The sequence below is a fragment of the Ambystoma mexicanum genome, chromosome 10 (genome assembly GCF_040938575.1).
Source record: "Ambystoma mexicanum isolate Mex_15411 chromosome 10, UKY_AmexF1_1, whole genome shotgun sequence".
NCBI lineage: Eukaryota > Metazoa > Chordata > Amphibia > Caudata > Ambystomatidae > Ambystoma > Ambystoma mexicanum.
The window spans coordinates 1,459,765,097-1,459,781,326 of NC_090932.1; the positions used below are offsets into that span (position 1 = coordinate 1,459,765,097).

Here is a 16,230-nt window from a genome sequence, read left to right on the forward strand (position 1 = left end):
ATTGGTTAAAACAATAGGCAGAATACTGGCCCGGTTACCTAGACACAGTTCTGTGTGAGGATCCCCCCACCTGGGCAACCTGTAAATAAAGATATAACACAACCCCAGTCCATATATTGTTTATATGAGTCTTATTTCCCTGTAAAAAGGTTCTACCACCCCAATGTACATGGAATAACAGAGTTCGACATTGGGTCGTCGACGGATCCTTCTTGAGCAGCTCCCTTTAAGGTAGGGGCCACGGATCATCGAGATCCCTCGAAGAAATGATGAACAAAGACGAGGCAGCAGCTTCGGTCCTGGCAGTGCTCGTCGACGATCAGTCGTGGACGTCCTGCGAAGATGGGGCATGCGGTGCACCTCAACGATGATAGTTTGTTGCCGCAAAGAGTTACTGAAGAACTTTGGCCCAGCAAGGATGTCAGGTCATCTGCGTCTTTGTGTTCTTCGGGTGTCGGGAAACCCACTGGCGGATTCTCCTAGGTGCATCAACGGCCTTGACTTTCTCTGGCAGGACAAAGCGGTTGTTGGTGATGAGCGAGGGATTTCTTTGTTCAAAATGTTCTTAATCAATAGAGCGTTGTGACAGCGGTCAACGATGATCATCGTCGATGGTGATGGACTTCAATATCCGGGCTTTGTGATTCCGCGGCGGTCCCCGTCTCTGGTCGGCAGCCTTTTGAGGACTGACTTCCAGGGTGCTTTGGTAAAGGTTTGCTGGTGCACGATGGTCCCTCATAGCTCGGGGCGAGATCTCCGAACCAGGTACTCTCTTGGATCAGTTCCTTGAAGGCAAAGCAGCTTTCAGATTGGCGAATGGACAGCAGCAGCAATTCTTCTTCTTCCGGTGGGCTTCAGGGTTAAGCACCAAGTATGAACTTCAGCTTCTGAACCATTTCCATCAGTGAGAGGTCCCCAGATATACTGTTGGGTCTCCCATTCACTCTGATGGGTCATACTCAGGCAACCAATCATCCAGAAGGGCATTAATGCAGGCAGGCAGCCAGCCAATCAGGCTCACAGTGCATTCAGTCCATCCTCCTCCCTCCAGACACTCCCAACAAGGAATGCGTATTGGGACAACAACTCTGCTATTCAGCACACCACACTACATTCATCCCAGTTTCGGGCAGGGCTGTCTCAGCCTTTGTGTCACATACCAGAAACCAGACACCCACAACAGGAAGTGCATATTGGTCACACACTCTATTCACCCAAGTTCCACCCTGAGGGTGTACCCACAACATACAGTCACTGGGAAGGCTCCAGCCTGTCTGGCCTGGACTTCCCCACAATACCATATATGGAACATCCATCCAACAGCCATTCAGGGGGAATGGGCCGAGTCAGGGCTTCCCAGGACTTTGGGAAAAACAAGGTAACAGGCAATAGAAACCAAGAGGCCACAGGGGCCATCTTGTCTTCTATCAGGAATCAACTGATTCCAATGGCAGGGCCTGGGTATCCCAAAATGGAGGATACTCAGAGAACCTGGCAAATTCAGCATGGAGCTGCCACCAGCTCATACCCTGCTCCGTGGGCCACACTACAGGGTTGTACCCTCACCCATGGGTGCTATAAGGGTATTCCAAGGGTCTGTACACCAAACCAAAAAGAGGAAGAGCTGCACTGCCTGGGCAGAAAATAACACAGAACATACACAAAACTGGACTACAGAACAAGGAGAGGAAGGCCCTGTCCCTCCAATGCATTTCCAGCATCACAGTACCTGAGGGACCTGGTTCCATTTTGGTCTATGACACGACTAAAGTGGCCCTCATGGGTTGGACCATGTCGTGTTTAGCCCTTTTACAGAGAACCTCGCCTGTGCCGGTATCAGATTTAGCTCTCTGTGGGGGACGTCGGGGTAGCCCTGGTGTAATTAGCCATGGTTTGGGGATCCTCGGCGGTGCCGGAAAGAAGATGAGCCCTGCTTGAGGGTGCCTCAGGGGGGTCCCCTGTAGCTTTAGCCACCAACGGGGGAACCTCGGTCTTGCCAGTACTGGTTTTAGCCCTTCTTGAAAGAACTTCAGAGAGGTCACTGGTAGATTTAGCCATCGATGGGGGAACCTAGCCTTGCCGGTGTGACACCGGTAGACTTAGCCCTTAAAGGAGGATCATCCGCTTTGCCATATTGCCCTTTTCCCCGAGTCGAGTAACCTCAGAGCAAGCTCCGGTATTCAATGTAGGCCTGTGGGCCTCGGGACAAATCCTGGTAGTGCTAAGGTGCATCCAACCCCTCCTGTGACCAGGGAGCTCTCTAGAGGAACCACGAGCCAGGGGTACCTTGAAAAGTAAATCACTTACTAGTCGACGTTTCTTCACCAAGACGAACTCCTGAATGTGCTCTGGCATTGCCCGACAGAAGACTTCTTCCCAGCATTGAAGGTGTCAAGTGAGAGCCCATGCTGATAGTGCATCACAGACAAAGCACGTGTCCCACCTGTGAACCGGGCTGAGGTTTTCCAAGCAGTGTGCATGAAGATCCGACTGTTAGGAAAGATTTCGTAATTGTAGGTAATTTTCCTTCCATGTGGCAACCCCTAAACTTTTTGCTGTTGTTTTTCACCTTGATCTAGACTTTGCCAGAGAAGTGCAGTCTTCTGCCGCACTCCTCTGGGCTTTCGCTCCATTCTTACGGGGAAACTGACATGCCCTTAAGACAGTCAGTACCAGGAAACACTATTTTCCGTAGTTTTTTTTATCATGTTGCGGCTTTAGTGCAACATGACACAAGAGGGCAATGTAAGCTAAGTTACTGCTCTCTTGGGTCTCTAGCCTTCTACAGGCCCTAGATACTCTTTTTGGATTGTAACTGATCGGTGCAAGTGATTCACGGACGGGAATGGTGGCAGCGATCGTTTCTTGTGTTTTGAGCTCCTTTTGGCGTTTTAAGCGCATTTCTCGCGCTTAGCCCAAAATGGTGGCCTGGCTCCCAAAATGGCCAGACCACGAGGCTCCTTTGTCCTGTCCGCTGACCGTCTTGCTCCCTTCACCTTCCCCAGGTCAAGCCGACCCAGGGCCTTCCTTATTTGGGCATGTACTTTCCCGCGAAACACGGATGCTTTCACGGGCTTCTACAGGCCTTGTGTGTGCCTCCAGGATGTGGGCTGGGATGTCTGGTCCCAATACACATCCTGGGTGCCAGAGAGTCTAGGGTGGTGTGAATGCCTGGGACCACCGTGGTCCGTGATAGGTCCACGTATGGTGTGAGTGTTTGTTGAGCTCCCATTGGGTCCCCTCCGTTTTTGCGCGAAGGGAACCGTGGATAAGAGGGGGCTGGAAACACCACTACCATGTCGATCTCCTGAGTTCTCACGAACAAAGGAATACAGGAGCCAAGTATCCTGCAACCACGAGGCTGAACCGAGGAATCGCTGGTGACCCGCTGAAGGACTGCTCCTCTGCACTGCTGTCGCCTTGTGAAACCCTTTTTACCTCTGATCGAACCAGAAGGCCTGTACTGGTACTTCGACCCTTGGAATAGCAGGGGCATCTTCACCATCTCCCACTCGTAAGCCTTTGGAAGTGTCTCTGGGCCATCCAGCAAACTGACCAGCCTACACAGGAGTCTTGCTCTGTAACCGCCGCCAGGTTGTGTAGTTTTTCGAGTCCTTGTCACTCTCACACGATTCGTACACTTGGCGTTCCCAGGTCTGAAGTGAGTAGTGTACATTTGGCTCAGATACACACGGCCGCTCCGTTGCCCTGCTGTGGTAACAAACTGTGCGGGTTCACTTCGTTTGGGACATCTTTAACTCAACTCTGCTGCTGCAGAATCAACACGACGACGAGACGTCCCCTGCTCTTCTGAACCTGCCAGCGACTGAAACTGACGCGGAGAAGCCTGGGTCTGCTTGCATCGGGGACCGGTGAGTAGCATAGCTAGGAACTGGTCGCCCTCCTGCAGGAGCCCATAGCTTTTCCCCGCTGTGTCAAAACAGCACGCCTTTCAGTACTCACGCTCTGCTTCTGCCCACAGTGGAGGCTGCGCTTGAGTCGCGGAACTGTTCTTCTTCATTTGTGCACTAAACTGAACTGCCTGACTCCCTCGAAGAGACTCCCCTTTTTTGCCCATTGGCACCAGCATGTGCAGGTACTTTTGAGCACAAGGCTCCACTCTTCGTAGGGCTCGGACTTCCTTTTAGTTAGGTGCCTCTGAAGGCGGACTGGGTCTAAGCATTATTTCGCACTGCCTGTTTTCCTTCCCTTTTAGGTGGACTACACATTTCGTGCATCTAACGCTTTAGACTTGTTTGTATTTGTATATATATTGTATTGGTATGGTATGTGTTGGTTTACTAGAGTTGTATTGTGATTTCTCGCTACGGTCATTGTTTTAAAGGCCTTGGAATAAATGTGTATATATTTTTAATATAACACCTGTTTGGAGTAGTTTGTAAGTGTCCTTGCTTTGTGTGCTCATTGCAGGCTTTCAGTCACCCTCACCCGTCTTGAGACCTAGTCTTGACCGCCGCGATCGCTACCCTGATTGGTCTGGCTTGTTCAGAGGTTACCCTGTTCAAAGTAATTAGGTTGGCCTTCTGAACTTCTGCACCGCCAGGACAGAGTTCAGAAATCCGTCTTAACAAATTGGTGTACAGCGGTGGGATACGACTGAAGGTATCCAGTGTTGCGCACAAACTAAGGCATTTCAAGTTATTCCTACCAGGACACGTAGTGAATTGTTATAGTTTAACTTTAAAAAGGCCATAGTCCTATCTAACAGTATGGAAACAAATACCTTGTTAACTTTAAATGCTTCCAAATCAGAAACATTGAAAAAGATATGTGCGGAGAGAGGTGTTTCCTCTCAAGGCAAAAAATTGGATATGAGCCAAAGAATCGTGGTGTGGCGCAGCTTGACGGTATAACTTCTGAGGACAGTGCGGAAGGAGGTGGGGCTGCCCTCACTGGTAGAACCGACGGTTCTGCCGCTGCACTGATCCACCGCGACCACGAGGACAGGGAGGATGAGATGTCTAATGTTTCCTCTGCCAGTGCTGATGGGGAGGCTTTGCTTGAATTCAAGAAGCAAGCGCTGCGGTTTAGGCAGAAGGAGCTTGAATTCAGCATAGCCAAACTAAAAATCGAACAGGCAGAAAAACAGAAAGACAGGGATCACCAGTTGGAACTGGCCGAGCTTCAGATTGCAAATGGGTCCAAGGGTCCTGGACATGGGTCTGGGGCCTCCTCTCATCCACGGTTTCCGAAAGATCTGCTCAGTGTGTATGAGGAAAGGAATGACATTATGGACTGGCTGAATGCGTTTGAGTATGCATGCGAAGTTCAACAAGTTGACAATGCTGATAAGATTGCCTGGTTACTCAGCAGACTGCCCCATTCTGGCTGTAGTGCCATTATGGAAATGTCGAAGGCTGAGCGAGCTGATTTCGCAATGTTAAAGCAAACTCTCATTTTAAAGTTTGGAAAGACTCCGGCCCAATATTTAAAACGATTCCGAGAGTATAAGAAAAAAGAAGGTGGTACTTGGGTATCTTATGTAACTGAATCCTTAAAAAACTTAACTGGCTGGGTCGAAGGTTATAAGGTTTCTACTTTCAAAGGCATGATAAATCTTGTCATGCTGGAACACATTTTTGCATCTTCTTCCCCGGAGCTTAAGCAGCATTTGGCCGATTCGAAGGAGATAGATCCTAAGAAGCTGGCCATTGCAGCAGACTTATGGGTGTCACATCGAGTGTCCCATAAGGACAAAACTCATCCTGGTAAGCAGGAGGAAGGGAAAAAGTCCAAAGATAAGGAGGGTGGAGAATCTGATAAATCTTCTTCTCAAAAGGGCCACAAAAAGAAAAATAAGGGTAAGACACAAGAGAACTCACAGGGTAGTGGAGGTCAGCCTCCGAAACAAAACTCTGGTTACAATAAGCCTCCCTATATAAACAGACCCAATGGATCTTGTTTTGCTTGTGGAGCAACTGACCACGTGAAGGGGGATCCCCGGTGTAAGGTTAGACCTCTGGGGGTCCACTCCGCTAATCTGGCCTTCTCCTCCTACGAGGAAGAATAGATTACAGGAGCATCCTTCTCCTCAGACTCATTTCCCAGCCAGCGGGATAGAAGCTGAGGTAGTTTTAGTTTCCCTGGGTTCCTGGGAGCCTAAAGTCGCAGAGGCTTATGCTAGGATTCCAGATAATACCAAGCACTACTTTAAAGACAGTGTGCTGATCAATGGAGTAGATACTCCAGCTCTTAGGGATAGTGGGTGCAGTCGAACTGTAGTGGATTCTACCTTGGTAGACTCAGAGGAAGTTGCCAGAACTACTCTGATGCCCACTAAGTTGGCTGACGGCCCACTCCGTATGTTCCCAGTAATACCTGTAAATCTTACTTTAAATGGTACAGCAGTCAGGATTCCAGTGAGCATTCAGAGAAACGTCCCAGGAAAGGTCTTGTTAGGTAATGATCTCAAGAGCTTTAGGGCTCGTAGGAGACACTGCCGAAAGACCCTACAGACGGTTTCAAGCACGGGCAGCATTGGCCAAGAACAATACGCCGCCCGAGGCGAAGGGGAAGTCCAAGGCGAAAGGAGTAAACAAGTCAAGACGAGGGAAAGAGAATATTCCCCCGAGCTCGCCTACCACTGCGGTGGAGGAAGTTGGTCAATCGCCCGGGCCTGACGAGGAGGTGGCGATGCCTGAAGTATTTGACCCCAACTACCATCCTGAACTAAAAGACTTGTTAGTAGAAGGTGGTCCGGATAGGGACGAATTCAGTAAAGGCCAACGTGAGTACCCATCTATGGAAGGCCTAAGGAGACAGGCCTGCTCCCAGCTTGAGGGTGAACCTCCTGGGACGCATCAGATTTATTGGGAAGGTGGACTCCTGTATAGTGAGCCCACAGAGTCTACAGAAGGAGACCATAGGAGGTTGGTGGTTCCCCTTGCTGTTAGGCCCTTCCTCCTGCAGTTGGCGCATGAAGTGCCCCTGGCTGGTCACCTTGGTATTAAGAGGACCAAGCAAAGGTTATCCATGCACTTCTACTGGCCCAAGATGGGGGTGCAAGTAGAAAGTCACTGCAGGAGTTGTGCCACCTGCCAGTTATCTGGTAAGGTTGGCTCGACAATCCAAGCTCCATTCGTACCACTCCCTGTTGTGGGAGAACCTTTCGAAAGGGTAGGGATCGACATCGTTGGTCCCCTTGACCCGCAAACATCCTCAGGCAATAGGTTTATCCTGGTGCTGGTCAACCATGCAACCAGATATCCTGAGGCCATCCCATTGAAAACTGTAACTGCCAAGTCAGTTGCAAAAGCGTTACTTGGCATATTTACTAGGGTTGGCTTCCATAAAGAAGTTGTGTCGGATCGTGGCAGCACATATGCAGGCTATGTGGAAAGAATGTGGGGTCACCTACAAGTTCTCTTCTGCATACCACCCCCAGACCAATGGTCTGGTGGAACGTTTCAACAGAACGTTAAAGAGCATGATTGGGGCTCTGGAAGAACCTCAGAGAAGAAAATGGGATCTTCTTTTACCATGCTTACTGTATGCCTACCGAGAGGTACCACAGGAGGGTGTTGGCTTCAGCCCCTTCGAACTTCTGTTTTGTCATCCTGTACGGGGACCCTTAGCCATAGTCAAAGAGGGATGGGAGATGCCCACTCCCCCTGTTACTACGAACGTAGTAGACTATGTGCTAGGGCTCAGAAAACGGATGGTACTTCTGATGGGCTTGGCTAGTGATAAATTGAAGGCAGGACAAGCGCTGGTGAAACATTGGTACGACCAGAAAGCTTCCCTCATCAACTTTACACCTGGTCAGCAAGTCCTGATAATGAATCCCATAAGGCCTCAAGCTTTACAGGACAAATGGTCAGGCCCTTACACAGTGGTGGAGCCCCTGGGTGAGGTTAACTATTTAGTGGACCTTGGAAGGCCTGGACAGGCTCCAAAAGTGTTTCACGTAAATAGGCTGAAGGCTTTCATCCCAAGAGTCGAAATCGCAGCACTGCTACTGGCTTCAGACGTTGAGGAAGAGGAGTCTGAACCTCTCCCCGACCTGTTCCAAAGCGGTCCTTCAGATAGCTCCTTTGAGGGTGTCCGAGTGGCCCCTCACCTGACTTCTGATCAGCAGGCTGAGGTGAAAAGTTTGCTTAGGCAGTTTTCCCCCCTGTTTTCACAGTCGCCTGGTTTGACGCCTTGGTGCAAACATAACATAGACACAGGAGACAGTGTACCTACCAAAAGTAGGGGATACAGGATGTCAGACAAAGTACGATCTTATATTAAGACCGAGGTCAACAAGATGTTAGACCTTGGGGTGATTGAACCCTCTAGTAGTCCTTGGTCCAGCCCTGTGGTTTTGGTTCCAAAGGCAGACACTTCTGAATTGAGGTTCTGCGTGGATTACAGGGCTCTGAATGCTGTCAACAAGACAGATGCACACCCCTTGCCTCGAACATATGAGCTGGTGGATACTTTGGGTGCCTCCAAGTACCTCAACACGTTTGACCTCACTGCTGGCTATTGGCAAATAGCTTTAGCAGAACATGCCAAGGAAAAGACAGCGTTTTCTACTCCAGACGGCCTTTACCAATTCAGGGTAATGCCGTTCGGGTTGAAAAATGCACCTGCCACTTTCCAGAGGCTTGTGAATCATGTTTTGAATGGGTTGGACGAATTCTGTCTTGCATATCTGGACGATATAGCAGTTTTCAGTGCCACCTGGGAAGACCATGTGAAACACCTCGGGATTGTGCTCCAGGCTCTTCAGAAAGCACACTTGACCATAAAGGCTAGTAAATGCCAGATTGGACAAGGCTCAGTGGTTTACCTTGGACATGAAGTAGGTGGAGGGAGGATACAGCCTCTTCCCAGTAAAGTACAAGTAGTACAAGTCTGGCCTACCCCCACTACACAGACCCAAGTGAGAGCCTTCTTAGGACTCACGTGGTATTACCGCAACTTCGTGGCAGACTATGGCACCATAGCTGCCCCTCTGACGGCCCTCACCACTCTGAAGAAACCCAAGACGGTAACTTGGACCGACGAGTGTGAGAAGGCCTTCAACGGCTTAAAAGACTCCTTGTGCCAGGCCCCTGTCTTCAGGGCCCCTGATTATCAAAGACCTTTTATCGTGCAGACGGACGCCTCTGACACTGGGATAGGAGCTGTACTATCACAAGTAGATGAGAAGGGTAAGGAACACCCTATTGGTTTTATTAGTCGCCAGTTTAAGGACAGAGAGCTCAGATGGTCCACGGTAGAGAAAGAATGTTTCTCTGTTGTGTGGGCCCTACGGAAGCTGAGGCCCTACCTCTATGGGACCCACTTCACTGTGCAAACTGACCATAAGCCTTTAAAGTGGCTAATGAACATGAAGGGGGAGAATCCAAAGTTGCTTAGGTGGTCCATAAGTCTACAAGGCTTCGACTTCACTATTGAGCATAGACCAGGTGTCCAACATAGCAATGCTGATGGGTTGTCCAGATTGTTTAACCGACCTGAACAAGAGACTCATCCAGGGGTGGATTAGTTCTCCCTGTCCATAGTCTGGGAAGGGCGAGTGTTAGGAAAGATTTCGTAATTGTAGGTAATTTTCCTTCCATGTGGCAACCCCTAAACTTTTTGCTGTTGTTTGTCACCTTGATCTAGACTTTGCCAAAGAAGTGCAGCCTTCTGCCGCACTCCTCTGGGCTTTCGCTACATTCTTATGGGGAAACTGACATGCCCTTAAGACAGTCAGTACTGGGAAACGCTGTTTTCCGTAGTTTCTTTTATCATGTTGCGGCTTTTGTGCAACATGACACAAGAGGGCACTGTAAGCTAAGTTACTGCTCTCTTGGGTCTCTAGCCTTCTACAGGCCCTAGATACTCTTTTTGGATTGTAACTGATCGGTGCAAGTGATTCACGGATGGGAATGGTGGCAGCGATCGTTTCTTGTGTTTTGAGCTCCTTTTGGCGTTTTAAGCGCGTTTCTCGCGCTTAGCCCAAAATGGTGGCCTGGCTCCCAAAACGGCCAGACCACGAGGCTCCTTTGTCCTGTCCGCTGACCGTCTTGCTCCCTTCACCTTCCCGAGGCCAAGCCGACCCGGGGCCTTCCTTATTTGGGCATGTACTTTCCCGCGAAACACGGATGCTTTCGCGGGCTTCTACAGGCCTATTGTGTGCCTCCAGGATGTGGGCTGGGATGTCTGGTCCCAATACACATCCTGGGTGCCAGAGAGTCTAGGGTGGTGTGAATGCCTGGGACCACCGTGGTCCGTGATAGGTCCACGTATGGTGTGAGTGTTGATGAGCGGATCTCCCATTGGGTCCCCTCCGTTTTGGCGTGAAGGGAACCGTGGATAAGAGGGGGCTGGAAACACCACTACCATGTCTATCTCCTGAGTTCTCACGAACGAAGGAATACAGGAGCCAAGTATCCTGCAACCACGAGGCTGAACCGAGGAATCGCTGGTGACCCGCTGAAGGACTGCTGCTCTGCATTGCTGTCGCCTTGTGAAACCCTTTTTACCTCTGATCGAACCAGAAGGCCTGTACTGGAACTTCGACCCTTGGAATAGCGGGGACAGCTATTCTCGGCATCTTCACCATCTCCTGCTCGTAAGCATTCGGAAGTGTCTCTGGGCCATCCAGCAGACTGACCAGCCTACACAGGAGTCTTGCTCTGTAACCGCCGCCAGGTTGTGTAGTATTTCGAGTCCTTGTCACTCTCACACGATTCGTACACTTGGCGTTCCCAGGTCTGAAGTGAGTAGTGTACATTTGGCTCAGATACACAGGGCCGCTCCGTTGCCCTGCTGTGGTAACAAACTGTGCGGGTTCACTTCATTTGGGACATCTTTAACTCAACTCTGTTGCTGCAGAATCAACACGATGACAAGACGTCCCCTGCTCTTCTGAACCTGCCAGCGACTGAAACTGATGCGGAGAAGCCTGGGTCTGCTTGCATCGGGGACTGGTGAGTAGCATAGCTAGGAACTGGTCGCCCTCCTGCAGGAGCCCATAGCTTTTCCCCGCTGTGTCAAAACAGCACGCCTTTCAGTACTCGCGCTCTGCTTCTGCCCACAGTGGAGGCTGCGCTTGCGTCGCGGTACTGTTCTTCTTCATTTGTGCACTAAACTGAACTGCCTGACTCCCTCGAAGAGACTCCCCTTTTTTGCCCGTTGGCACCAGCGTGTGCAGGTACTTTTGAGCACAAGGCTCCACTCTTCGTAGGGCTCGGACTTCCTTTTAGTTAGGTGCCTCTGAAGGCGGACTTGGTCTAAGCATTATTTCGCACTGCCTGTTTTCCTTCCCTTTTAGGTGGACTACACATTTCGTGCATCTAACGCTTTAGACTTGTTTGTATTTGTATATATATTGTATTGGTATGGTATGTGTTGGTTTACTAGAGTTGTATTGTGATTTCTCGCTACGGTCATTGTTTTAAAGGCCTTGGAATAAATGTGTATATATTTTTAATATAACACCTGTTTGGAGTAGTTTGTAAGTGTCCTTGCTTTGTGTGCTCATTGCAGGCTTTCAGTCACCCTCACCCCTCTTGAGACCTAGTCTTGACCGCCGCGATTGCTACCCTGATTGGTCTGGCTTGTCCAGAGGTTACCCTGTTCCAAGTAATTAGGTTGGCCTTCTGAACTTCTGCGCCGCCAGGACAGAGTTCAGAAATCCGTCTTAACACCGACCGTGATTAACTTTGACTACAAGACGTGCAGGAGGCAAATCCCTTTAGTCCTGGCATAAGAGAACCTGAAGACAAGGGGAAAGAAATTGCCGGCAGAAAGTAAAAAAGGCAGGAAAAAAGTACCCGCTGGTGCTAATGTATCCGGTCCCAACTGCGCAGAGAAAAAGACTGAGAAGCAAGGCCCGGAGGCGGGGCTTGAGGAGGCAGAGCCTGTAGCCATGCATGCGCTCGGGCCCACAACATAAAAATAAGACAGAAAATGTTTTGTATGGTGCTACAAAAAGCTCTGGTCCTGTTCCGAAAGACAGAATGTCTCACAAGTATGGAGGAAAGGGGACAGGATACAAGAGTAATGCAAACAAAACTTGAACCATATTCTTAAGGGAAACATGACTCACCATATAATATGGTGACTAGAAACATAAACAAATGGCGAGTTAAATAAGCATTCTGCACAGTTCTTAAACTGACATAATTTTTATGGTAATAATATCCAATCAAACAAATGTAGTTATTTGAACATTAAAGGGATTTTGAATGAAATAATGCATGGTGTCTTAGCTTTACATCAAAGGGGAGTATGAGTTGTGAAAGCTGTGTGTCACATGCATGCAATGTAAGTTATAGTCATAATAATAGGTACATTGGGGAGATATTGACAGTCAGCAGAGATAACTGCAAGGCAATGACAAAACAGCAAAGTATGTGCCAACCCTCCAGATCAATATAAATGAATTGGGATTGTTTGTAGTCCATTTGAGAGGCTTCAAGACCCAAATGCTTTAAGAATCAAATGAGTGCTCAAGAACCTGCGGAATATCAATAAATAATTTTGAAGTCCCAAGTGGGACAGGAGAGCATTCCAAAAATTACAGCCTAGCACACTGGGGTTCAACCAAAGTATTTGTAATTCATTGGTCAATTGACCAGGCAAGTCTTTGGTGGCACACCTCAGTGATCCAGTGAAAAGGGTGAGATAAACTGGAAAGGAAAGCTGGGCATCGACTGTATAGACATTTATGTACAATGTACAGAGTTTTTAATTGAGATCTTCTGTTCAGTGGAAGGAGGGATTTGAATGCTGGAGTAATGTTATAAGTGTATCAAACCTGAGCAGGAAACACACGGCAGAGTTATGTGCCTTCTCAAATTTGGAGACAGTGTACTGAGCGAATCCTGCACAGTTGTGTTGTAGTAGACTACGCTGGGCATGGCTCCACAGTAATCTAATCTGATTTGATGGAATTGTTGACGTAACTTTGCAATACCCCAAAATGAGCCAAAGATGAAGAGACTTTTTGTGACTAACTTTAATCGTGGCTCGAATTCCAAGCCATGACCAAGCTGGCACACCAAAGTTTTGGTCCTTCTATGTAGGTGCAGGATGTCGGTGTTGTGAGGCTGGCCAATAAACTGGAGAGAGGTGAATGCCACCACACCCAAGGGTGTATGTATACATTATAACTCCAGAGTTATAATAATGTCACCTATTACCAAATTGTGATGTATGTTATACAAATGGTTGATATGAAATACATTAAACAAAACGAAACTATCCAAGATGGGTGTGCTATACCAAAACCCAGTGCCATTATTTGAGACATATAACAGACATTAGAAGCATTCTGCAGGTAGGAACACAATGTATATCTATTCGTGTGTGTTGTTTTGTACAGCCAGTGCTGTATGCATAAACAAATGATTAATTTATAACATCCCAGAAACGAGGGGGTGAAACAAGTTAACACTGGAGAAATGAGAGTAAACGACAGCCATAGATAATCTAATAACATGAAATGCAAAATATAGGAGGTATGTGTAGCGTATGGGGAAATAGGTTAGCCATCTGAAAATGGGATACCCAACATTATGAGGGGGAAAATAAATTCAGAAGTTCTTATTAAACATGGGCGATAACTATTTAAACCACAGATACAAGTGCAATTTCTGTATACGAAGATCACTAACATGCACACCCTTCGCTGTGTTAAAGCTTGTACTTTCATTACACAAAAAACAACTAGATGTTGGAAAATGTATCTGTCACACTCATCCAACCAAGAACCGTAAATAATTGTAGGAACAAACAGGATAAATAATTTAAATAGACAAGCAGAGTTCTAATGTGACAATAAAATAAAGACAATACACAGACATGAGTGGAGTTACACAACAGATATCACCACTCAAAACAGAGCAATCACAATGTCAAATCATCATCAGCATCCTCATTCTCTACATCCATAAAGCAAATGAAACTGTGTGTGTCAGGATACATTTATATATACACATGAAGAGAGCATTATGTACACACATGAAGAGCGAAGGTACAAAGACATAGCGTAGAAGCACGCTAACAGGGATCTAATTTCCCTAATCCCGGTTTAGCAGAACCTGGCAGGTAGCGAGAACTATTTAGCTAAAAGTCACCTGAGTACTTTATGTGTGAGACTTGCGAGTTACAGACAGCTGATAGGGACAGCCTCATCCCAGTTATGTTCAGAAAATAAACTTCAAAGTAACAGAACAATAATATCTTGATATTTGACAAGGGCAACCATACGTTTACCTGGAAATTGGATTGTTCGTATGTGTGGGTATTCCAGCAATGCTTGTTTCTTGGAGTCACCTTCTGTGGTCGCCTATCCTGGAAACAGCAGGGGACACAATGAGTTGGTCGAGTCAGATCTGTAACCACGTTTAGATGCTTTAAAACTAATTATGGAGGTCTCACCATGATGCCATTAATTATGAATCTGCCAGACCTCGTTATACTGGTTATTTTACAGTTGCATGTTAAGTAGATAACCTCACTCTACGTGCTGGGGCCTGGGTATCATGACCCCAAAATCTAGCAACACTCCTGGGCTCACAATAAAAGTCGGGCAGATCTTTCACTGGAATTAATCTATACAGTAATTGGCATTAACGGGTGCACTTTTCAGGAATCCACCCCATTACCAAAAACTGCAAGGTGGATGATAATAGATGTGGATTTACAGAAATATTGCATGCACCCACTTCATTGCTAAAACTCAGGACATCCTGAGTTTGCTCATCTTCTCTCCCTCCTACTCCCATCGCCCTCCTGCTCCCCCACTCACTTTGTCCCCTTCTCTCCTATCACATCGGACTAGGTCACTAGAGTTGTCTGCTCTATGAAGGTCTCCTCCAAACTGGTCTCCCCCTGTTCTTACAGAACTATTAAGGACACCATCAGCTCCCTTGCCCCTGCACACTGCACTTGCAGAGTTCTGAAATCCCTCTATTGCCACTGGGTATTTCCCCTCTGCCCTCAAGCACACCCTTTTACGTGCCTTCCTGAAAAAGCATCTACCGAACCTTCATGTCTGGCTAATTACCATCCCATCTCTCTCACTCCCTTCCTTGGGAAACGTCTGGAGACGTTCGTCTTCCCCCAACTGACCCAGCACACTGAGCTTGTTGGTTGCTTGCATGACCATCAATCTAGATTCTGAGCAGCCAGGGGCACAGAAACTGCACTCCTGAACACTGGTGAAGAACTGCTTGCATCTCTTGACTGCAACTCACCTGCTGTTCTCATTCTACTTGATCTATCCTCTGCTTTTGACACGGTTAACCACTCCATCCTCATAAAATGGCTCCACAATACCCCTGGTATCTCGAAGCGGGCATTGGACTGGCTGAAGTCCTTCCTCACTGACCGTCCCTCCCGGGTTATCCTGGGTTCATTCTCCTAACCAGCCTCAACTTGTGGCATTCCCCAGGGCTCTAACCTTACGCCTTAGCTCTTTAACATCTATCTCACCCATCCTGCTCACCTTATCTCCACTTTCTCCCCGCACTTCCAGTGTTATGCAGATGACACCCAACTCTTTTTCAGACTAAACTCTGCATCTCTACTGACTTCCTCTGTCATTCCTGATTGCCTGTTCGCCATCCAGTCCTAGTGTACCAATAATGATCTCTGCCTCAATGCCAGCAAGACTGAGATTCTTCATATTGGAACTCCTGTTTCCTCTTTTCTCCCTTCACTCTGGCCATCCTTGAGGTGCTCTCCCCCCTCGCCTTCCTCTGAAACCAGAAACATGGGAGTTATCTTCAACCCCCCCCTCTTTCATTCCTCACATCTTGGACATTGCCAAGAAGGCCCATTTCTAACTCTAGCTCCTCAGGGGCACTCTCCCTTTCCTCACTTTTTCCCCAGAAGCTTAATGTCTCTAGATCTTTGGTACTCTCCAGGTTCGACTACTGTAACAACCGCTTCCTTAATCTACCTTCTTCTTTCTGCCTCCTCCAGCTAATCCAGAATAGGGCTGTGAGCTCATCCATGGCCTTAAGCCCAGGGATTATATCTCTCCAGCTCTAACATCTCTGCACTGGCTCCCAGTCGTTCCAAGGATCAAATTCAAATTCCTCTGCATCACCCATAAAGCTGTTTGGGGCTTGCTCTCACCAAATACTCTCCCTCCTGATCCCTCCGATCCTCCAGCTCCAGCTCTCTGCTTGTCAATCGCTTCTCTAAGAAGAGAGCGGGTGGTCGTTCCCTCTCCTCCGCAGGCTACCTCCTTTGAAACAGTCCCCTCCTTTCTCTCCG

At 48.1% G+C, this 16,230-nt stretch overlaps 1 protein-coding gene across 2 annotated transcripts in view; it reads right to left on the bottom strand.

Annotated features, from left to right (window-relative positions):
* The window catches only part of CUX2 (cut like homeobox 2), a 1,287,506-nt gene that overhangs the window by 725,986 nt on the left and 545,290 nt on the right, over positions 1 to 16,230 (bottom strand). Inside the window, exon 3 of one of the 2 annotated variants that reach the window (XM_069619530.1) lies at positions 14,221 to 14,298. The exons of the other annotated variant lie outside the window; for it this stretch is intronic. Within the exon in view, the coding sequence (XP_069475631.1) occupies positions 14,221 to 14,298 (78 nt within the window). The remainder of the gene's footprint in view (positions 1 to 14,220; positions 14,299 to 16,230) is intronic. 2 annotated transcript variants of the gene reach the window in all.